The sequence below is a fragment of the Ochotona princeps genome, chromosome 24 (assembly GCF_030435755.1).
Source record: "Ochotona princeps isolate mOchPri1 chromosome 24, mOchPri1.hap1, whole genome shotgun sequence".
Classification (NCBI taxonomy): domain Eukaryota; kingdom Metazoa; phylum Chordata; class Mammalia; order Lagomorpha; family Ochotonidae; genus Ochotona; species Ochotona princeps.
The window spans coordinates 32,872,251-32,894,598 of NC_080855.1; the positions used below are offsets into that span (position 1 = coordinate 32,872,251).

General features: G+C 45.6%; 1 protein-coding gene across 1 annotated transcript in view; it reads left to right on the forward strand.

The window, feature by feature from the left end:
• The window catches only part of NIPSNAP2 (nipsnap homolog 2), a 29,800-nt gene continuing 7,452 nt past the window's right edge, over window positions 1-22,348 (forward strand). Inside the window, exons 1-7 of the mRNA XM_058680757.1 lie at window positions 1-180; window positions 12,388-12,527; window positions 12,619-12,664; window positions 16,094-16,188; window positions 16,522-16,592; window positions 17,639-17,779; window positions 18,907-18,938. Coding sequence (XP_058536740.1) covers window positions 89-180; window positions 12,388-12,527; window positions 12,619-12,664; window positions 16,094-16,188; window positions 16,522-16,592; window positions 17,639-17,779; window positions 18,907-18,938 — 617 coding nt within the window. The 5' untranslated portion in view covers window positions 1-88. The remainder of the gene's footprint in view (window positions 181-12,387; window positions 12,528-12,618; window positions 12,665-16,093; window positions 16,189-16,521; window positions 16,593-17,638; window positions 17,780-18,906; window positions 18,939-22,348) is intronic.

Genomic DNA, 22,348 nt, shown 5'->3' on the forward strand with positions numbered 1-22,348 from the left:
CGATCGAGCCCCGCCGGGGGAGGGTCCGGCGGCGGCTGCGGCGTCAGCGGCGGCGCCCGGGCGGCGGGAGCCCAGGAGCCGGAGCAAGATGGCGTTCCGAGTGCTGCGTGCCCGTGGAGCGGCCTCGCTCGGAGGCCTCCTGCAGCGAGCCGCGCCTCGCAGCCTCCTGCCCAGGCTCCGGTAAGCCGCGCGCCGCCCTTGCCGGGAGCGGCCGGGGAGGGGCCGCCTGCGGGGCCGAAGGGCGCGCGCTCCTCGGGCGGCCGGTCTCCGCCCCGGCCCCGGCCCCGCGCGGCGCTCCCTGTCCTGCCGGGCTGCCAGTGCCAAGGGCGAGCCACGGAGCACAGGCGGCAGGCAGCAGGCGGCGGGGCTCGGGCCGCGCTGGGGCCTCGTCGAGGAACGGAGAGCCTCGCGGCCCACCGGGCTCAAGGTCACGGAGGGGACGGGCCGGGGCGCGCAGCTCCGCCCTCGCCGCGGGAGGCGCCGACCGGCCTGCCCCGCGCCAAGGCCATGTCCGCGCGCTCTGCCGCGCCGGCCTGCTGCACTGTGACCCGAGCGATGGGCCGAGGGGCATGCGCCTAAGGCATGGGGTCTGCACGCAGCGTGCGGGGTGTCTGCAGAGGGGGGCCAGGTCACTGGAAGCCGGGCAGGAGCGCTTGTGCCGGGGACCCCTCGGTGGAAGAGGGGGTGCGAGAGCCAGGCGGTCACTCAGCCAGCATTCACTTGATCAGTAATCAGCATGAAGTATTTGTAGGGATTTCGTGTTGGAGCCTTTTTGTTTTGTTTTGTTTTGTTTTGCAACAGCATCTGTCCCCTTGGCAGTTCCACGTTAAACAAAGCCCCTGTTAACCTACCTGTAGATTTGCTGTTTAGTTTTACTATAGTAATTGGTTTGCCGTTGCTGCTGCTGGCGCTGAATAGTATGGATTTGCCAGAGGGTTAGACACAGACACGCATATGGTAAAAGGTGTTTGAATCCGTGTTCACAGCCTTCAGACTAGGCACTCTTGCACCTGCTCTACAAGTTGTGAGGATTATGATGGGACTTTGGAAAGTTCATGGACAACTTAGCATCTTTTTTAAGATTTCTTTTGAAAGAAAGACTGAGAACTTGCCCCCACATAGCCTCAACAACAACGGCTGGGCCAAGCCCAAGCCAGCAGCTTCATCCTGGTCTCCCAGGTGGATGGCAGGGGCCCAAGCACCTGAGCTGTCTTCTGCTGCTTTTCCCGGGCCTGTTAGCATCCCTGCTATCAGAATACATCAGAAGTAGAGCAGTCGTTGGGCCCTGCCGCGTGGCCTAGCGGCCAAAGTCCTCGCCTTGCACGCGCCGGGATCCCATATGGGCGCTGGTTCTAATCCCGGCAGCTCCACTTCCCATCCAGCTCCCTGCTTGTGGCCTGGGAAAGCAGTCGAGGACGGCCCAATGCATTGGGACCCTACACCCGCGTGGGAGACCCGGAAGAGGTTCCTGGTTTCCGGCTTCGGATCGGCACAGCACCGGCCCGTTGCGGCTCACTTGGGGAGTAAATCATCAGACGGAAGATCTTCCTCTCTGTCTCTCCTCCTCTCTGTATATCTGACTTTGTAATAAAAATAAATCTCAAAAAAAAAAGTAGAGCAGTTGGGATAAGAACTTGTGCATGCTGGTGGTGCTTTTCCCACTATGCTGCAGCACCAGCCCCACCCCCTTCAGTCCCACATTATCTTTAAATTACATTTGCTGTGCACTTTTGGAGGACCCTCCTCACGCTTACATTTAAATTTGGTGTTTGTTTTCCAGTTGATTGACAGGTTGGCTTTATTTTTATGGTCGTTCATTGTCTGTCTGGGTTTTTTCCACACAGCAATATGAACCTGTGAAATTTTTGTTTTGTTCATTTTCGCAAGAAGCAACTAAAACTGAAAATATTTGCCCCGTGTGTTTACCTAAGTTACGCAAGTTTACGGAGTCAGTAAACGGGGTTTGAACTGGACTTGCCCCGTACCTCCGCTTCCCACTAGGGTCAAGCCTTGTTGACATTGGAGCCCTTATCTCTGACCTGCCTGGTCCATTTCCTGCTTCCTGCCTGGTCTCCACTCTGCCCTAACTGAAGCCATCCTCTAGGAGTCAGCCTTGATTCGGTTGAGTCACTGATTGTGCCAACACTGATGCGTGTGTATGACAAACTCGAAGCTCTGCTGAAGTGGACATGATTGGTCACTCACAGACACACGTGTGTGAGCCCACATCTGGCCCTCTAAGAACGTGCTAATCAGCTGAGACCTGAAGGGTCAGTGGGTGAGGAAGACCCAAGTGAGAGGCAGGCATTACTGGAAACCCACAAGAAAGGCAGGACAGAATTCGCGTGTGAAAGGAATGTTGGCTTGAGGAGTAGTGGCCAGGAACAGGGCTAGATGGTTCCACATCTCGCAGGACACCCTGAGGGCCACCGATGCCATTTGACATCATCCAGACTGCGTTTGAGAGATCTGTTTGGCTTTGGGGAGGAGGCAGAATCAAGGGTAGTAGCCAGGTAAGCGGGGCTGGCTCTGTTTGCTAAGTGTTGTTTGTTCCTTGCACGTGGCCACCTGTTGCACTGTTGGCTGTTAGGAAATGTCAATAAACAAGATAAGGTCTCAAGGCCAGGCAGCAACCAGCTAGTAGTTCAGGGAACCGAGGGGCAGAAAAGACTCGGAGTAGTTTAGACCCTGGTAAAGTTGTGAGACAGCCAGGCCTGCTGTTCAAATGAAGTGGGCAGTTGACCATGTGACTGAAGGAGATGACTGGATTGCAGGTAACGTTTGGGAGCCCACAGTGATAGGAATGCTAAACGCTGATTGGTTCGTGAGTTTTGTTAGACTGTTCTGTGATCGACTGAAAATTTTCCTATTCAAAAGGGACGGATGAGATTGCTTGAAGAAAGAGTGTGGGCAGAGAAGGGGCTGAGCTGTGTCAATATTTACAGGCTGGATCTGGGAGAGGGAGCCAGCAAGAGATACTGGGAAAAGGCAGGCGGCAAGGTCACTGTTGTGTGGCAGTGGGCAGGTATTTCAAGGAGAGGGGTCAGCTGTGCCAGACACTGCTGACTGGGGTATCGTAGATGACCTTGGATGATCAGTTTCCGGAAAGGAGGAGAACATTTTTCTGGGAAACGGCCCTGTCTGCACATTTGCTAGCTCATCTTCATTAGCTCTGCTCAGCATCAGGCCCACCTAACACTCGTGTCCCACAGGCACTTGGCATGCAAGCAGTAACCAAGATTTAATGTCTTTTCCTGCTCCCAAGCCTGCCCCTCTTGCTTCCTCTCTCACTTCCAGTTGTAGGACATCCTGCATGCAGTGGCCCAGTCCAGAAATACAAGGCTATCCCACAAGCCCATCGCCCCACTCTTCTTGACACGATCTGTCGCTGTCTGGCCGCGGTGTCTGGCCACAGTGTGTCTGGCCACAGTGCGTTGCCCTTGGCTCAGTCCTCAGCATATCACTTGCCTTGTTCCTAGGAAGGTGGGCTTGGAGACTTGAGGGAGCAGTTAAGGAATGCTCAGAGGACACATTCCTGTGATGCGAGGCTTGAGTGGTCATCCTGATCCCTCTTCCACACCCTGTCAAGAAAAGCTGTGAAAACCATTTGGGGAGCCATTGGGGGCATTTTATTGGGAAGCAAACATTAGAAGTTGCAGAAGCATTTGTGTTAAGAGGGATGCGAGCGTTGATTTTGTCTTTGTTCTTGGGAGATGCGTGCTGGCACATTCGGGAGTGAAGGGTTGTGTCTACGCTGTGTTGTCAAAGCAGATGGAGACCATTTAAAAAGTGAAACTTTAGTAGTTTTAATCTACATGCAAGGCATAGAGGTCTTCATTGCACTGTATCAGCTTCTCTGGAGCTTGCCCAAGTGAAGAAACAGGGGAGCATGTGTATAGCCCAGTGTGGAAGACAGATTTATGGAGAGAGGGCCCGGGCACCTATAGTGTTAATGCAGGAGTCCACCTCGGAGCAGGTCCTTCTTCAGCCACCTGCTTCCCTGGCCCGTGCTCTGCCGTCCACGGAGTTGCACGCTCTTGGCTTTGAGCAGTGCTTGAACCCTGTGTAAGCTATCCTTCCTCCCACAAGCACCCATCAAACAGCCGCTTTTTATCTTTCAAGTCTCTACTAAGTCCCTCGGGGAGTTGGGCCCCATCTTCCCCAAGGGGACAGACTCCACTGCGGTCCCAGCCACCACCTTGTGCCTGCATCACACTGGGCTTGGATGGAGTCTGTTATTCATCTCCAGCAGCAAACAGCTCTGTGATGTCAAGGCCGGCTTTGTTCATCTTTTGTGTCCTCAGACTGGCCCAATACCTGGCATGTGCAGTACACAGTCAGTAAATATTTGAAGATCAGGTGATTGAAGGCCTCTGTGTTACTGCTGCCTCATCCAGACACCCGCATGTTCAGTGTGTTTTTCTCTTTTTGATTGTGTTCTGATTAAACAGCAGCACATTCTTTTTAAAAAAAAAAAATTATTTCAGGATAGCTTTACATGTACAGAAGAAACGTTTTTATTTCACAATACCTTTCTAAATATGCAAAATGCAAATGTTAGAGTTGCCCTAAGAATTGCAAAGTGTCCCCAGCTTCCCTACTGTTGTTGCTCATGGGTTAGTGTACTTGTCACGTCCACGTACCACACCCAACTTCCCCCACTTGTTCTCCCATCCGTTTCCTCCTGCCCCTCCAGTAACGCCACTCTCCACATGTGGTCATGACATGTGTCTTGTCTTCTCACTCCAGAACCCCTGGAGGTATTCCTTTCCCTGCCGCCATCCTTTGAGCCATGCAGTGAGAGTTGCTGAACACTCCCTGTGTGTGGGGTGCTGCTGGGCAGGACCCCCAATGGGGAGCCCAGGATCCATGCGGCCTGCCCTGACTGCTGCTGTCATCTGTCACTGCCAGGCCTCTTTGTGACACTCAGCTGTTTCTTTGGAAACTTGCTGGCATCGCATCATGTTCAGGACAAAGTCCAGCTGATGGGCACGGAGTCTAAGAACCTGGCGCCCTGCCCTCCGTCCTTTGCCCTACTGTCACATCTGCTGTCTTCCCATACCAGTCTACCTTGCCGCATTCTTTACTCTTCCAGAAACAGGATGGACCCATTTCATGACCCACACCCCTATCCATGCTATCCGCTTTGACTGCAGTTTTCATCTGCCCTGTGCAGCTGTCTCACTTGCCCTCCAGGATGGAGCCAAACTGTCTACAGAAGCTTTTCCCAGGCCATGCCAGTGGTGTGTTCCCCTGAGATTCTATAACACACACGTGTGTGTGTGTGTGTGTGTGGAAAAGGTTGTAGTATTGAAGGAAACCCACTGAGTTCTTCCTATGAGACCGCACAAACTGGTTCGTTTTGGTATCCCCAGAGCCTGACACATCACTCTACTTCTATTTAAAGTCTCCTGTTCTGTAACATGTGCTGCTTGCTGTCCTCTGTGATGTGCCACCCAGCATGGGAGGAGATTTCAAAGAACTCCTGGAAAAACAGAATGAAAAGTGGGTGTTCAGCCTAGCGGTCGAGACACCCTGGTCTCACATTGGACTTGCTGACTCCAGCTTGGTGCTATGCTCACCCTGGGAGGCAGCAGGGAGGGACCCCTGGTAGCTGAGTCCTTGCCACTCACGTCAGAGACCTGGATTGAGGTTCTGGGCCCTAATTTCAACCCACAGGAAGATGTAGGGGCACACATTCTCTCTCTCTGCCTCTAAATTTTTTTCTTAAAAAAAAGACTAGAGCACACTTGCTTTAAAAATTTTGAGTTAAAAATTTTGAGGTCTGGGCTCAGCGCGGTAGCCTTGTGGTTTAAGTTCTCACCTTGCATCTGCCAGGATCCCATATGAGTGCAGCTACTCCACTTCCCATCCAGCTCCCTGCTTGTGTCCTGGGAAAGCAGTAGTGGATGGCCCAAAGCCTTGGGACCCTGCACCCATGAAGGCTCCTGACTCCTGGCTTCAGACTAGCTCAACCATTGAGGCCACTTGGGGAGTGAACCAAAGAACGGAAGATCTTTCTTTCTGTCTCTCTTTCTCTCTTTGTATATCTAATAAAAATAAATAAATCATTAAATAAAAAGTTGAAGTCCATGAATGTTTTTTCATAATATGCATATTTTCATTTACTTTAAAAAGATCTGCACTAAAAATAAACTCATACTTTTAATTCATTTTTCTGTAAGCTTTTTGAAGCACCATCTATGGGACCTTTCAACGACTTGTAGCTCACGAAGCCTCTGCCAGCTGTTGGCACAGCTATGCCTACCCCCCTCTGCGATTCAGCTTGAATGGCCACATGGACTGGGCACATGAAGCAATTCTGGTCAGCTGATACCACTCAAACAATTTCAAAGTTTGACAGTCAATTGAGGATAATTCCGGGCTGGATTTTTCCATTTGTCAAGGATATTGCTAGCCAAGTTCACAAGCAGGCACACTTGTGTGTGTCCTGTGCTGCGTATTTTCTAATCTCATCCTTGTTCTGCATATTTAGTTTACAAAGAGTGTCTGGATTCCTCATTTTCCCACCCTGAGGCAGTTCCCTTTGCTATTATTACAACATGGGTCGCATGCTCAATTATAATAATGTTTTGGGCCTGTATGGTGGCACAACAGGTCTTGTATCCCATACGGTCACTGGCTTGAGTCCTGGCTGCTTCATTTCTTTGTCAATATGCCTGGGAAAGCAGTAATAGATGGCCCAAGTCCTTGGGCTCCTACACCCCCAGGAGAGATGTGGTTGGAGTTCCAGGCTCCTCGCTTTGATCTGGCGCAGCCCTAGCTGGTATGATTTGCAATGTGAACCAGCGGATGAAGGGTCTCTCTCAGCGGCCAATGGAAATATCTCCTCCCTCGCTCCCTGTATCCCTGACTTTCAGAGAAATAAGTAAGTCTTTAAAGATAATAGTTAAATTATATTGAACTTTGCAATTATATCTAGGCTCATATTTTTACTTTGCCACTTAGCTCCAGTTGTTGGACCTGTCTGAGCCAATCTTTAAAATGCAACAATATCTACATTGTGGATGGTTTTAGGCATTGAATGAGAAGACAGACATTGAATGAGAAGACAGACACATTGCCTAGTCCAGTCCTTGGCAAAAATTTGTGCTGATTTAATTACCTTTTGAGTTCTAAGATAATAAAAAAAAGGCTTATTCTGAGGAGATTTTGAGGATCTTTCTCCTCCAGATATAACCTGACAACACTTTATTTTCTTCTAAAGTAATAAATGCCATAGAAATTAATACCTGTTAAGTACGTGTGTGTCCTATGTGTCTGTTTCTGGGAAGATATATTAAAATTTACTATTGGTGTTTGCCTTTACGATGATCGATTTTAAAGGTTGGTTTATTTATTTATTTGAAAGAATTACAGAGAGGAAGAGTCAGATCTTCCATCCACCAGTTCACTCCCCAATGGTGGCAATGGTTGGTGCTGAGCCAGACCAAAGCCAGCAGCCAGGAGTTTGTCCAGGCCTCCCGAGTGGGGGCCAGGGCCTAAGGATGTAGGCTGTCTTCTTGTACTTCCCCGGGTACATTAAGAGGGAGTAGCCAGGACAAACTGGGATGCCAAACTGGAAAGCCACAGGCTGTGGCTTTCTGCTCTAAGCCACACCACCAGCCTCTAATATTTCTAAGGAAACTTCCTAGGGTAATATTTTGAGATAGTTTTATTGCATTGTTTTCTTAATTGTTATCATTGTTATTTCTAAAGCCCTATGATTAACTTAGCCAAAATCTTTCAAAACCATGATTTCTGTTTAGTGAATTTAAAATCTAAACTAAGCACACTTTGGAATTATCCAAAGAGTCATCAATAAACCTTAAAACTTCCTACTTTGTACTTTGTACACCAGTAATTTTATATAATGCCATTTGCTCCAATGATATTAGACATGAAATACTTGTGCATACAATGTTTGAAACACTTTAAATAAATGAACATTTCTGATTTTATTGAAATCACTTTCACCATGATTTATTTGGAGTATTACCTTCTAAAACTTGTGTTTCTGTTTTAATAAAGAGTGAATTGAAAACAGAGGCAGGTGTTGAGCACAGTGGGTTAAGCCACTGCCTGTGGTGCTGGTATTCCATATGAGTGTCAGTTCAAGTCCTGGCTGGATTGCCTGTGATCCAGTTCTCTGCCAGTATACCTGGGAAAGGAGAGCAGGGTGGGGTTCCAGGCTCCAACACTGACCTGGCCTAACCTTGGTTGGCTGTTTGGGAAGTGAACCCACTATCTTTGGCCCTTGTACCTCAGCAGGAAACCTGGAAAGAATTTCCTGGCTTCATACTGGCTCTGCTTCAGCCATTACAGCTACCTGAGGAATGAACCAGTGGATGGAAGATCTTTCTCTGTGTGTCTCCTTCTCTCTCTAAATCTGCCTTTCCAATAAAAATCAGTAAGTCTTAAAAAAAATTTTTTCAGTCTACTGTCATATATCCAGGTGTTGTCCTAAGTATGTTTTTAGAATATTTCTTTAAGTGTTTCTATCTACTTAGAAGGCACAGAGCAACAGAGAGAGGAGGGGGAACAGCCAGCCTCAATCTGGCGCTCCAATATGGGATGCCAGCATCACAGGCAGCGGCTTAGCCTGCTGAGCGCAATACCCACTCCTAAGGAGTGATTTCTCCTCTTAATGTCTTCCTTTAATTCAGAAAAACAATGGGCTATTGCTCCAAGCAACTAGCAACCAGATAAAAGCATTAGGTTTGTGAACTTACAAATTCACACAGTATGTATTAATACTGTTTTCTATAAGTGATGGTTAAGAAATATTAAAAAAAGCTCCGGTCCTTCAAAGATTAAAAAGCGGCAAACTCACTGAACAAATACCAAAAGCATTGCCAGCACGTGTGGTATTCCTTACGGATGGAAACATAGTCCTAAAAGCATTAGTCAAAAGAGGTTGATAAAATTCATCCAAGTGTTAATGGTGGTGTCCTGAGAGACGGGTTAAGAGGAACAAAGGTGAAAAGGAGATCATTTCCCCATGTTACAGCTCTCTTGATTGTATCTCCTAATGAAAACATTGAAACAGTCAAGTGGTGCACAGTATGGCCTGGGACACTGGGGCTGCCCATGCTCAGTCTTGGAGGCTTGTTCCAGTCACGCCTCCTGTGTTTCGCCTCAGCTTTCAGCTGATGTGCCTCTCAGTAGCAGATTGAGGCGCTCTCTCTTTTTTTCCTTCTCTCATTCTTTTACCTCTTTCCTTCTCTTCCCCTCTTTCTTCTTTCTCTCTCTCTCTCTCTCTTAGTCTTCTGGGATTTGTTTCTCTGTGTCACTGTACCTTTTAAATAAATGCGTTTTGAAAGGATTGTTCTGTAATGTTCAGTAAAGCAGCAAGTTTAAACAGAAGCCACTAATGCAATGTGAAACTTAAACTACTCTTTTTTTTTTTAATGATTTATTGTTACTGGAAAGGCAGATCAGATTTACAGAGAGAAGGAGAAACAGAAAGATCTCCTGTCCTCTGGTTCAACTCCCAAATGGCTGCAATGGCCGGAGCTGAGCTGATCCTGCCACAGTATTCAGGATCCCCTTCTGGGACTCCTGTGCAGGTGCTGGGTCCCAAGGCTTTGGGTTGTCCTCCACTGTTTACCCAGCCCACAATCAGGGAGCTGGATGGGACATGGAGCAGCTAGGACAACAACCGGCACCCACATTGGATCCCAATGCTTGCAAGTTGAAGGTTTGACCATTGAGCCAGCACGCCAGACCCAAGCTACTCTTATCTCTAAACACAGCCGTGAAAAAGAACTCGTGGTTTGCTGGATTCCATCTCCTGGGGACTTTGCTCTCATGGGTTTTTTCTTGTTTAAGTTTCTGGTCCCTTTCCTTGATACCTGAGGCTATTCTGTTTTCCTTGTTAGTCTGGTGGGAAGTTTGTTAGTAAGCAAGTCTGCTACACACATGAAAAACGGTCTGCAGAAAGCCTTGAGTGTCTCAGAGCTGCCAGGGTCTTGTTCCCACGGGCCTATCAGCATGCAGTCTCATGAAGCACTGACTGAGCTCAGCATGTGGGGGAGGGGAGGGCGCTTGGAACCCCAGCGCATCACCGTCCCTAGCATGATCTATGCAGGGGAGGACAAAAAGAGATGTTTTGTGTGTGGGACAAAGATGGAAAAAAAAAACTATGAAGAGCGTGCGGTAATGGCTCTGGCCAGAGGTGGTGGTCGCCATAGGTTGCGCAAGGGGTATGAATTCAAAACGCTGAATTCTGCAAGTGAGCCATCCGGGAATATGCAAAGCTGTTGGCACAGAGATCGGCGCAGCGGTAGGAGAGAGATCATTACAACAGGAAGGAACCATTCGATAACTTTCTGCGGTGATGGCCATGACTTGATACCTCTGTCCGAATGCATGAGCTGTAGATGAAGGAAGTCTTGCCGTCTGTGGATCAGGAAATTGACGAAGAGGATGCAGTTTGTCATTTCACTGGTTGTGTGAAACCGGAAAGGGTTGGCGAGTCTCAACCGGATTCTCACGTTTTAATGTTTTCAGTCATCACAGCGGATTGCCTATAGAAGGGGCTCCAAAATGTGCACTTTTAGATAAGTAGTGAATTTTGCTTATGAATAGCATAACTTACAGAAATCTTTTGGGTGGAACAGAAAGTCCCTCTGTGAAAAGGATAAAGCCTTGCCAGTCACATTGCCCGGCTGTGACCTCCGCCAAGGCAGGTTGGTTTGTGGGAACACAGCGCTGTGCTGTGCCGGCTTGTCCTGTGTAATTTGTCTCAGACACACCAACACAGCAGTGGCTGTTGGGGCTACCTCATTCTCTTGGATGATTGCATCGTTTCAGCTTTGGGGTATCCCCTTGTATTTATGGATATTCGGATTGCCTCTACCAGGAGAAAACTGGAAATGAAGAAATAGAAATTATTGTTTTTGTGAATTCGGCGTGGTGCACTTGTGCAAATATGTAGGATATGACTGCAGGTGGGATTATCGGCTCGAAAGGCACTCCCAACTTCAGCTTTGGTATAATAAGGCCACACTGCCCTCTAGGGAAGTTGTGACAAGTTTAAATTCCACTCGCAGGCCTTCTTTAGAGCTAAATGTACACCTGCAGATTCATGACTATTAAGTATAGTTTGTTACTGCAGTGGAATTTATCAACATATACAATAAAAAGGTATGAAGTGAAAATTAACACATTATGAATTAATGAAGTAGATATTCTTGGGACGGTTTTTTTGAGAGTTAAAAAAAATCTTGCTTCTGAAGTTAATGAGGTATAGAAGTAAAAAAGGAGTGTTTTTTATTTATTTGAGAAACAGAACACTGATCTGCTGGTTTACTCCAGACACCTGAACAGCCACGCCCCGGGCTGGGAGGCCGGACTAGAGGCTGGCACTAGTCAGGTTTTCCACAGCAGTGACAGGAACCCAGCTACCTGAACCATGCCTGTTGCCTCCCAAGGTCTGCATTTGCTGGAAACTGGAGTCAGGAGCCGGAACAAGGAACCTACCCCAGCCGGTCCACTATGAGACAGGAAGTCAGATATATATAGAGGAGGAGAGACAGAGAGGAAGATCTTCTGTCTGCTGATTCGCTCCCCAAGTGACTGCAATGACTGGAGTTGAGCCAGTCCGGAGCCAGGAGCCTCTCCCAGGTCTCCCACATGCGGGTGCTGGGTCCCAAGGCTTTGGGCCATCCTCGACTGCTTTCCCAGGCCACAAGCAAGGAGCTGGATGGGCAGTGGGGCCGCCAGGATTAGAACCAGCGCCCATATGGGATCCCAGCATGTTCAAGGCGAGGACTTTAGCCACTAAGCTATCGTGCCAGACCCAAGACAAGTTTTTAACCACTATGTTAACTACCTCTACGCAACTTTAACCAGAGGTAAAATAAGTTTTGACAGAACTCATTCCATTTTTCCTGTATATTTTCTTCCACATTTTTAAATTGTGGTAATATCTGTATATAAATGTGAGATTTGCTACTTAACCGTTGTTAGGTGGTTCATTCAATGGCATTAACCACACTGCTAATATACAGCTATCGCTGCTTCCAAATGAAATCTTTATAAAAGTGAAATACAGTGAAAGGTATCATTTTAACTGTAAAATATATTCGCAGTATTTTGCCTCCATCACCACCACCCATCTTCTGAACTTTTTCATCTTCCCAAACTGAAACTTTGTACCCATGAAACAAAAAGCTCCCCAAGCCATCCCAGTCTCTGGCAGCAGCCTTCTAGTTTTCTGTTGAATTGCAGGATCTGGAACAGTGCCTAGAATCTGTTCTTTGCATGCTTGTGGAATAAACCATACATTATAAATAAGACAGTGTGTGCCATAGGCCCGGTCCTGGAAATGCTTGTCTATGCATGTCTGACTAGACTCAGGTTGCTCTCTTGTCTTTCCCATAGGAGACTGACATCTTCCAGTAACAGACCTAGAGAAGACAGCTGGCTAAAATCCTTGTTTGTCCGGAAGGTTGATCCCAGAAAAGATGCTCACTCCAATCTCCTGGCCAAAAAAGAAACAAGCAGTCTATACAAGTTACAGTGTGAGTGAGAAATTTGCTGGCTTCACGGTTGGCTTTTCTTCTCTCCCCCCCTTGGTTCCTAAGTTGGTCGTGGGATTTTCTTTTGTTTCAGTTCACAATGTGAAGCCGGAATGCCTAGAAGCATACAACAGAATTTGGTACGTATACCAAACTGTCCTTCACGTGGGGAAAAGGATACATTTGCTATTGGTTAGTTGGGCCGACCGTTGGTAGGAGAGGGTGAGGAGTGTTTGCATCCAGTCACTAAGGCTGAGCTCTCAGAGGTCCTTCAGCCAAGCTCCAGGCGAGGCTGCCCACCTCTGATTCATTGTGTTATCTGTTAGTCATTGGGGTGTTTGTCAAGGCTGCAGGGAACCTTGCAAGATCAGCTGCTCATCCAGGCTTGACTCCTTTCTGCAGATTCTCCAGCCTGCCCGTGCTGACATCTGGGCAGCTGTTAGTCATAGGGATGCAGTTGACATCTTTATGACCTCCATTGTCTCTAGTTTTTACCCTGGATAAAACTGACCCATGAGAGTCCTGGGTGTGTGTGAGTACAGCGTCCACTTGTTCCCAGCTCTTCCGATGTACAGGATCCAAGGCCCCTTGGCTGACTTTCCTAGGATACAAGAAAGATCTTGTCAAGGCCGGTCTCAGTGGACTAAAGTCTGAATCCATGTCTTGCATTGCCCAGGATCCCATATGGGTACTGATTCATGTTCCAGCTGCTCCACTTCCCATTCAGCTCTCTGCTTGTAGCCTAGGGAAACAGTAGAAGATGGTGTAAAACCCTGGGACCGTGCACCCGCGTGGGAGACCTGGAAGAGGCTCCTGGCTCTTGGCTTCAGATTGGCTCAGCTCTGGCTGTTTGCAGCCACTTGGGAAGTGAACCTGTGGATGGAAGATCTTCTGTCTCTCCGTCTCTGCTTTAAATCTGCCTTTCCAATAAGAATAAAGAAATCTTTTTCAAAATAAAAAGAAAGAAAAAAACTTGCCAACTTTAAGATTAGAAGGAGAATTAATTAGACTTTTTTTAATGATCCCGAATAGAATGAAGAGGTATATTTTTCTTTTCTCCCATTCAGCGCCTGCCCCTTTTATGAGAAAGCGATCATCTTGTCTGCAGAATCCGCATAATTGTCAGGAGCAAAAAGCTGTTGTCATCCTGTTGTTTTTGGTTCTTGAAGTGTCCCATGAAGTGTAACGTTGGCATAAACTCCCTCACTCACCTCAACGCATTTCTCTCTGTTTGCCCTAAAGCCAAGCAGATGTTTGTGTCTAAGTATTTCCTCCTAGAATGATGAGTCTTGTCTACACTGACATCCCCTGGTTTATCCTTTCCTGTCTTGTTTTGCTCACTCCATCTCCTGTCTCAGGTTCCTGGCTGTCTGAACATCTTGCTCTCACTTGAGACCACTGTGCACTCGCCATGTTTCATGTACCTCTATTGCTTAGTTCTTTGTGGTGAGCTGGCCGCTAAGGGCTGTGCATCCTTCGTTTGACATGTGTGGCGGTTCTCATCGCTCGTTTGCCCCTCCATCTCCGTCTCCAAGCCTGTCAAGCCCCGTTCCCAAGGAACCTGCTTGCCGACTGCCTCTCTGGGCTCAAAGCTCTGGCTGGATTCCATCCTACCCTGCAGTCTGTGGCCCACAAGTTTGTCAGATCGATCTGATGAATTATGTTTTGATTTGTTTTGTTTTTTTTTTTTCTCTGAAACTTTTCAGCAGCTCCCTGTTTCCAGAACATAAAGACCTAACTCCTGCCTGGTTTTTAGGGGCCCCAATAATGAGATTCTGCCCAACCCATCCAGTTCTGGGTACAAGTACTGCCTACCTTACAACTTCCGTTCAGGTAAGGCCAGGGCTGCCAAGAACAGATTTGGGGCCCCCAGTGAAGAGAATTGGCTACCAACCCATATGTGACTTTGTGTTCACTCCCAGCCCAGTTCTGTACCCCACCTGAGCCATCTGTACTAACTTCCTTCCTCTGTGCTGGCTTCAGCTCAGGTGGTTTGCTTCCTGCTCATGTCATGTGCCAGAAAAGAAACCCATTTCTATTTCCCAAACTTAATCTTTCCCCATCCCTGACTTTTGTCAGTCTAGTTATTCTGAATATATTTTAATTGAAAAAGTAAATGCCGGGCCCGGCGGCGTGGCCTAGCGGCTAAAGTCCTCACCTTGAACGCCCCGGGATCCCATATGGGCACCAGTTCTAATCCCGGCAGCTCTACTTCCCATCCAGCTCCCTGCTTGTGGCCTGGGAAAGCAGTCGAGGACGGCCCAATGCATTGGGACCCTGCACCCATGTGGGAGACCCGGAAGAGGTTCCTGGTTCCCAGCTTCGGATAGGCACGCATCCACACGTTGTGGCTCACTTGGGGAGTGAATCATCGGACAGAAGATTTTCCTCTCTGTCTCTCCTCCTCTCTGTATATCTGGCTTTGTAATAAAATAAATAAATCTTTAAAAAAAAAAAGTAAATGCCAACCTTAAAAAAAAATATATGCATGCTGTAGTCATTGTACTTGATGATAACTACCTGTAGATTTTCAGTTAGTTTGACATAGGCCATTCAGAGGTTTTCTCTGTTAGCCGTTCACCTACGCCTGGTCCTGAGACCCCCGATAGGGTGGTAGTCAGCGGCTTAGTATCATGCGACATCAACAGGTCTTGTGAACAGATCCCATGTCTGACCTGTGATGTCTTTTTGCATCCCAGTGTTGAATCTAAATGGGTTTTTCATCATAATGTTCCTAGTTAAAACATTGTGTAGGCCTTAGCTTTTCTTTCAGTGCGGGAGTTACACCTCTTCCTTTGCCTGTGCATTAAGGCACCTGCTGTTCATCTGAGACCCTGCTGTGACCTTTCCTGGCTTTGCCACTGCTCCTGTATGCTCAGGGGCCATCAAGTGGCTGCTGTGATCAGTGTGACTGTGTGATACTCTTGAATGCCCTCAGCTGGTTGAATTGAGCAGGACTTCATCAGTGCTTCATGCTGTGTTTTTAATTTTGATCCTCTGCCATGTTTCAGATTGAGATCGCTCCTGTGTTGTGTTCTGCCTCTGGCTTCTTGCTCCTCCCTTCAGACCAGGTTGCTCTCTGTTCCGTAACCTTTGCTTGCGTGTGCCACCTCTGTGGTCTGCCTCCGCCTTGGCCATTAGTTTCCTTCCTTCCTCCTTCCATGGTCTTTTCTGCTGTTCTCCCTGTCTTTGGAGCCAGCAGAACTTAGCTTTTTATAAACACTGCATTCCTCGGTAGAACTTTCTTGTTTTTTTCCCTGAAATGGCAAAGAGTAGACTGTGGTTCCTGGAATCTTGGGGCCATTGGTTCTTCTTTGTCATTTTTATCAGCGTACTTGAGTTTGCTTACAACTGTTCTGTGAAGTTAGGCTATCAGAAACCTGAGCTTTTGTTGAATAGGATGTGGAATACAGCAGAATTCAGCTATCATATCATATAGCTGCATGTCATTTTACCCTATGTATGTGAGGAGGTCAGAAAGCCTTAGGTTCTGTTACTGACTTACATGTAGCTCACCTGGTAAAATTGTGTTCATTGTTGAATTAATGTTGCTTTTCCTTCTCTTTAAGTCAAGAGGTGTTGCCAAAGATTCATGAAGATAAACATTACCCTTGTACTTTGGTGGGGACTTGGAACACGTGGTATGGCGAGCAGGATCAAGCTGGTAGGAAGCAGAAATCCTTGGCATAAGCACTTCTTCCTTAAGCCTCAGTATCACCACTTAAGTCATTTTCTAATTCAGTGCTTGTTTTTTCATAATCAAAGCTTTCTGCTCTTAGTCTCATCTCTAGTTAAAGTAATTTCTCCAGTAATACATTGCTTTTCTGTTGCTTGTGATATTTGAATCTGTTATGGAATCTTTGTGATATAACTTATAGGCTGGCACATGGTACATTACAGTTTAGTGCTGTGTTATCATTGGGTGTATCTAAAGAATTTTGAAGCTAAGGATATCATGAAATTCTAAATGTCTGCTGTCTTCTAAAATGCATTTCAGTCCACCTCTGGAGGTATGAAGGAGGCTACCCAGCGCTCACAGAGGTCATGAATAAGCTCAGAGAAAATCAGGTAATAATTTTGAAAAAAATTTTACTGATTCATACTGAAAAGAGTAGGTTTAGTGCACAATTAAATGTCATCAGTTTTCATGGAATATTCATTTTTTATAATGCCAATTCTTATAATCTGGATCCTTGAGGTTGTCATTAAGCATGAAGTAACATTTACAATTCTATTGAAATACCAGTTCTTAATATGAAAGTTGTGCTTTGAAATCAATAAACAGGGCCTGGCACAATAGCGTAATGGTTAAGGTCCTTGCCTTGAACGTGCCAGAATCCCATATGGGCACCAGTTCTAATCCTGGCAGCTCCACTTCCCATCCAGCTCCCTGCTTGTGGCCTGGGAAAGCAGTTGAGGATGGCCCAAAGCCTTGGGACCCTGCACCCACGTGGGAGACCTGGAAAGAAATTCCTGGCTCCTGGCTTTGGATTGGCATAGCACTGGCCGTTGATGCCACTTGGGGAGTGAATCATCAGACAGAAGATTTTCCTCTCTATCTCTCCTCCTCTCTGTACATCTGCCTTTCCAATAAAATAAATAAATCTTTAAAAAAGAAATCAATAAACAGGTACTTGGAGCATCTGGATTTGCACAGCTGGCGCCGGGTCACATCACATACATCTGCTCTAGGAGCTATCGTCCACATTCAGGTTCTTTCTCCTGGGCCTACCATGCTACACTACCTCTCCCTTGCTAGTAGGTGCCTGTTAGTAGGGGGAATTTTAACAGCCATCCATCATTCCGAAAGGAAGTCTTTTGTGTAGGTTCCCAGGCAGATGTACAGGACATTGCTGTTATTTGGCCCTCATGTCACCTCACTTAGGAAATGTAACCCGGTATGTAACATGGCATCTAAACCTGGAAACTTGTGAAACCAGAAGGGAGTGCTGTTTGTGTCCTGCCTGATCAACAGTTATGAATTAGGACTGTATCAGACTGGGATCTTTGATTATCCTACTTAGAACAGTACTTTGTGGGAAGGTGACTGTTCCTAGAGTACATTTATACAAAAGCGTTACAAGATGTCATGAGCACATCTGTTTCACCCAAAGGAATTTGTGAATTTCCGCAAGGCAAGAAGTGACATGCTTCTATCCAGGAAGAATCAGCTGCTGTTGGAATTCAGTTTCTGGAATGAGCCTGTCCCACGGTCAGGACCGAATATATATGAACTCAGGTCTTACCAGCTCCGAGTAAGTACTGAAATGCAAGTTACCCGTTCCACTCTCCATGACAAACCATAGGCACTCCCTAACGCTAAAGCAAAACCCAGTGCGTTCTCCAATGTGTAGGTCTCACATCCTATCTTAATTTGATTTTTTTCTCCCTGTGTTTCTTTTGTTTCCTCTCCCATTCCTCCTTCTCTGCTAAGCGCTTTTTGTCTTAAGTGATCTCATACATGAAGTTCATTGTTTGGTGTTTTTCCAAATAATGCATCTATTTTAAAGAGGAAAGACCTAAAGCACAGGACCACTCAGTACAATATAAAATATCTACGATGGTTGAACTAGAACAATAAGCATTAATAAACATTTGAACTGTTGAACAAATTGTACAGCACTGTAACAGTACAAAAACAATAATCTTTTATATTTTCTAAATATTGCCTACTGCACAAACACTAAAAAGCCCCAAGTGGCATTATTATTTTCTTAAATTGACACATAGCAAATATATAATGCATAATGATCAGGATAAATTGGCTTATCCATCATCTTCATTTCTTTGTGTTGGGAACATTCAAAACCCTCTCTTGCAGCTGTGCAAAACACGATCGATTGTTTTCAACCTTAATTACCCTGTTGTGCTAAAAAATATTGGATTGGCCAAATTAATCGGCTCTACCCCCAAACCTGTTAACCCTCCCCTCTGCTTGCCCCGCAACCCCTCTGCCATTCCCAGCCTCCTATAGCAGCACTATTACAAAGAATACAGCACAGCAGATCTTGGTGATCTAATAATCACTTTTATGTTGGAAGATATCAAGTAATGTCCCTGTTTGATGTCCAAGCGTGAATTTTTTGAAGTTGAATTTTTTAAAGTTTGAATGGGTACCCACAATTTATTTATGATTTTAGGACCTATGAAAGATGCTGCGAATTATGGTATTAATAACCATACCTGAATAATTTATTCTTCCATTGTTGTGTTTTTGAATGAACTATGAAAACCTGTTTCTCCACCATGGGATAATAACCGTATTTTTTTTACTTTTTTGTTATAATCCCCTATTATGAAAAGTTCATGTGTAAGTTTTATCACCTGATATTTTTATATGTTTTCATAGAACTAACAAACCAAAATCTAATTCTCTTTTCAGCCGGGAACCATGATTGAATGGGGCAATTACTGGTGAGTATATGACTGAGTTCGTCTCTAAGTCCTGTTGATACTCTATGGACTAATCCTGGGAAACAAGGCATCTGAGAATAATGCCCTCACTTTACCCTCATTCATCGTTCTTATTGGCATTTTTTTAGTCATATATAAAACTAGAAAGAACAGATCCCTTGGATTCTTCATTTCCTACTCATTCCTTTGCTACACTGATTATCAGTATATTGCCATCCTTATTTAGCTGCAACTCCTTGTATCCAGAATATGAAGTCCCAGGTGACACACTGTTTCATCCGTAAAAATTCAATGTATATTTTGCAGAGAAGTATTTTTTAACAGGACACCAATACTGTATAAAGATATATTATATCCTTCTTGGAGATTATCTTTTCTAAATGGTGCCTTTGCCACATAAACAGAACTGTAGTGGGATGATTGTTTCCTCTTCATAGTTGGAGTAACAGTATACAAGCTTTTTCCTAAACTGAGTTGTAAGTTGAACACAACCCTTATCCGAATCCCAGCAGGCTCTGGAAGTGCAAAGGACCCAGTTTACCCAAAACAACCTTATATAGAAAAAACAAACAAACAAACAAAAAAAAAAAACAGAGAAGACTCAGTTTTCTCCATTTTAAAACTGACTAAAAGCTACAGTAATCAGGACATTATGGTCTTGGCATACAGGCAGGTAAACAGGGAGTTGGCGTTGTGACAAAGCCAGTTAGACTGCCATCTGCAACACTAGCATCCATATGAGTGCTGGTTTGAGTTCTGACTGCTCTACTTCCAATTTAGACTCCTAACACGCCTGGAAAGATGGCCCAAGTCCTTGGCCCCCTGCCACCTGTATTAGAACCCTGGAGTTCCAGGCTCCTGGCTTTGGCCTGGCCCAGTCCGACTATTGTGACCACTGAGGAATGAACCAACAGATGGGAAATCTCACTGTGTCTCTCCATCTCTCCCTTTCTGTATCACTCTTTCAGATAGATAAGTGTTTTTTAAAAAAAGAGAGAGAAGAATCAAAGTCCAGAATGTGTATGAACAATTGATTTTTTTTTCTAAGACTTATTTATTTATTTGAAAGAGTAACAGAGTGAAAAAAAAAAAAACAGAGGTGATCTTCAGTCCACTATTTCATTCCTCAGATGCTTACAACTGCCAAAGATGGGCTGGGCCATGTCAAAGCCAAGAGCCATGACCTTAGCCTGGTCTCCTCATGGGTATCAGGAACCCAAACACTTAGACTGTCATCTGCTGCCTTCCCAAGTGTGTTATTGGAAAGCTAGTTTGGAAGGGAAGGAGCTGGGACACAAACTAGACCATCCAATACGGGATGTAGGTATCCCAGATGTTGACCTCACCCACTGCACCGAAACAACTGCTTCAAAGCAATTTTTTACGTATATTCCACTGTTAATTCAATGGAGAAAAGGCAGCATTTTCAACAACGGCTGACTGTCCTTGAGAAACACAGATGTAGGCTCGTACCCCATGTTACACACAAACATGAATGTAGACTCCTATCCCGTGTTACACACAAAAGTGAGCTCAAACTGGATCGTAGACCAAATGTAGGAGCCAAAATATAAACCTTACATAAGAAAGTATAGGGGAAAATCTTTGTAACCTAGAATTAGGCAGAAAGTTTTCAGATGTAACACAAAAGCACAAATCATGGTGGCAGCTGCCAGGGGGTGATTTATTAAAATCCTTCAAAATATAAAAATTAGACAGCATTGGTGGTATAGTGGTGAACATAGCTGCCTTCCAAGTCATATCTGATAAGTGACATATAATAATAATAATAAGGTATAAAGAACTCATCCAACTGAATAATAATACAAACGACCCAGTTGAAAATGATTAAAGGACTTGAATCAAGAGCTCTCCAGAGAAGATACAGAAGTGGCCTATGAACAAATGGAAATATGCTCAACATCATTAATCATAAGAGAAATGTAAACAGAAACCACGAGGAGGTGTCATCTGCCCATTAGAGTGGTTACTGTGGAGAGATCAGAAAATAGGCATTGGCAAGGATGTAGAGTGAGCGAAAGCCCTTTGTGTACTGTACGATGTTACAGGGTACAGCAATTATGGAAAACAGACTTTTGTGACAATCATTATAACATAAAATTGTCGGAGATTTCTAAAAAAAAAAAATTTTTTTAATGCATTTATAGTGTGACCCAGCCATCCTACTTCTGAGGACTCAGTGAAATGAATTCAAAGCAGGATCTCAAAGAGGTGTTTGCAGCGCCATGATCACAGCCTTATTCCCAGTAGATGAAAGGCAGGCACTTCCTTGGTGTCCATGGACAAGGGAGTAGGTGAACATGTGAACATGTAGCATGGAATATCAGTCATCCCTGAAAAAGAAGAGAGTCCTTTCTGATGCTACAACATGGGCTTGAAGACATTACACGAAGTAAAATAAACTGGCCACAAAAAAGTAATGTTTGATTCCGCTTCCATGAGGAATCAAAATGCAGAAAACACAAAGCTGGTTGCATAGGGCTGGGTTAGGGGACAGGCTGCCTTGGTGTTTAATGGGAATAGAATTTCAGTCATATAAAATGGATAAGTTCTAGAGATCTGTTGACAACAATGTGAATATACTTGACACAGTTAAACTCTGCTGTACTGAAGGTGGTAAATTTTGTTCATTGTTTTCGTGCAGTAGAAATAAGTAAATAAGAAGTTTAAGTAACTTTTAAACCTTGTTTTCATGAATGAAGAATTAGAAAAAACCCAAACATTTCACCAAAAAGATATGAGTGCCTGCTGAGTACGTCATGAGTACCTGTGCTCTCTGAGGCTGCCCAGCCTCGCTGCCGTGTGGTTGCCTCCTCTCCTCTGCCACCCACACAGCAGCCGGGAGCAGTCCCCCAGCTGTCCCACAGCTGTCCCACAGCTGTCCCAGCCTGCCTGGGCTGAGTGCTGTAGGGCCATGCGGCTGATGGAGCGTCTTCCAGCGACCTCCATTGAACTCGTTGCTGAACCATGTCCGTGACCACTGGTGACGAAACAACAGTTTTCCCCAGGATGCTGTCCGGCTGTGATAGCAGAAATAAAAGAAGAGGCACAAAAGACAGATTTAAAAAAGCCTCAGGAATTAGGAGGAACACAAAAATAAGTTATTGGTCATTCGTCAGCTAAAGTCTGGGCCTGAGACACAGAATGGGAAAAAGACAAAAAGGACAGTAGGGTTTGGTGGAAATCGCTTTGTTAGTTTCGCTTTCTCTAGTCTCCAACACTTCTGTAAGCACAGTATTTCTTTGAGAATATTTTCACTTGAAATCCAAGAAGAATTTCCCAACATCATTTGAAACAAAACAGATCTTGGCCATCTCTGGAAAAGCTTTTGGGTACTTTTTCCTGTAAGCTTTTCATATGTCTCTGCCTTAATGCTTTTGTTTTACTAA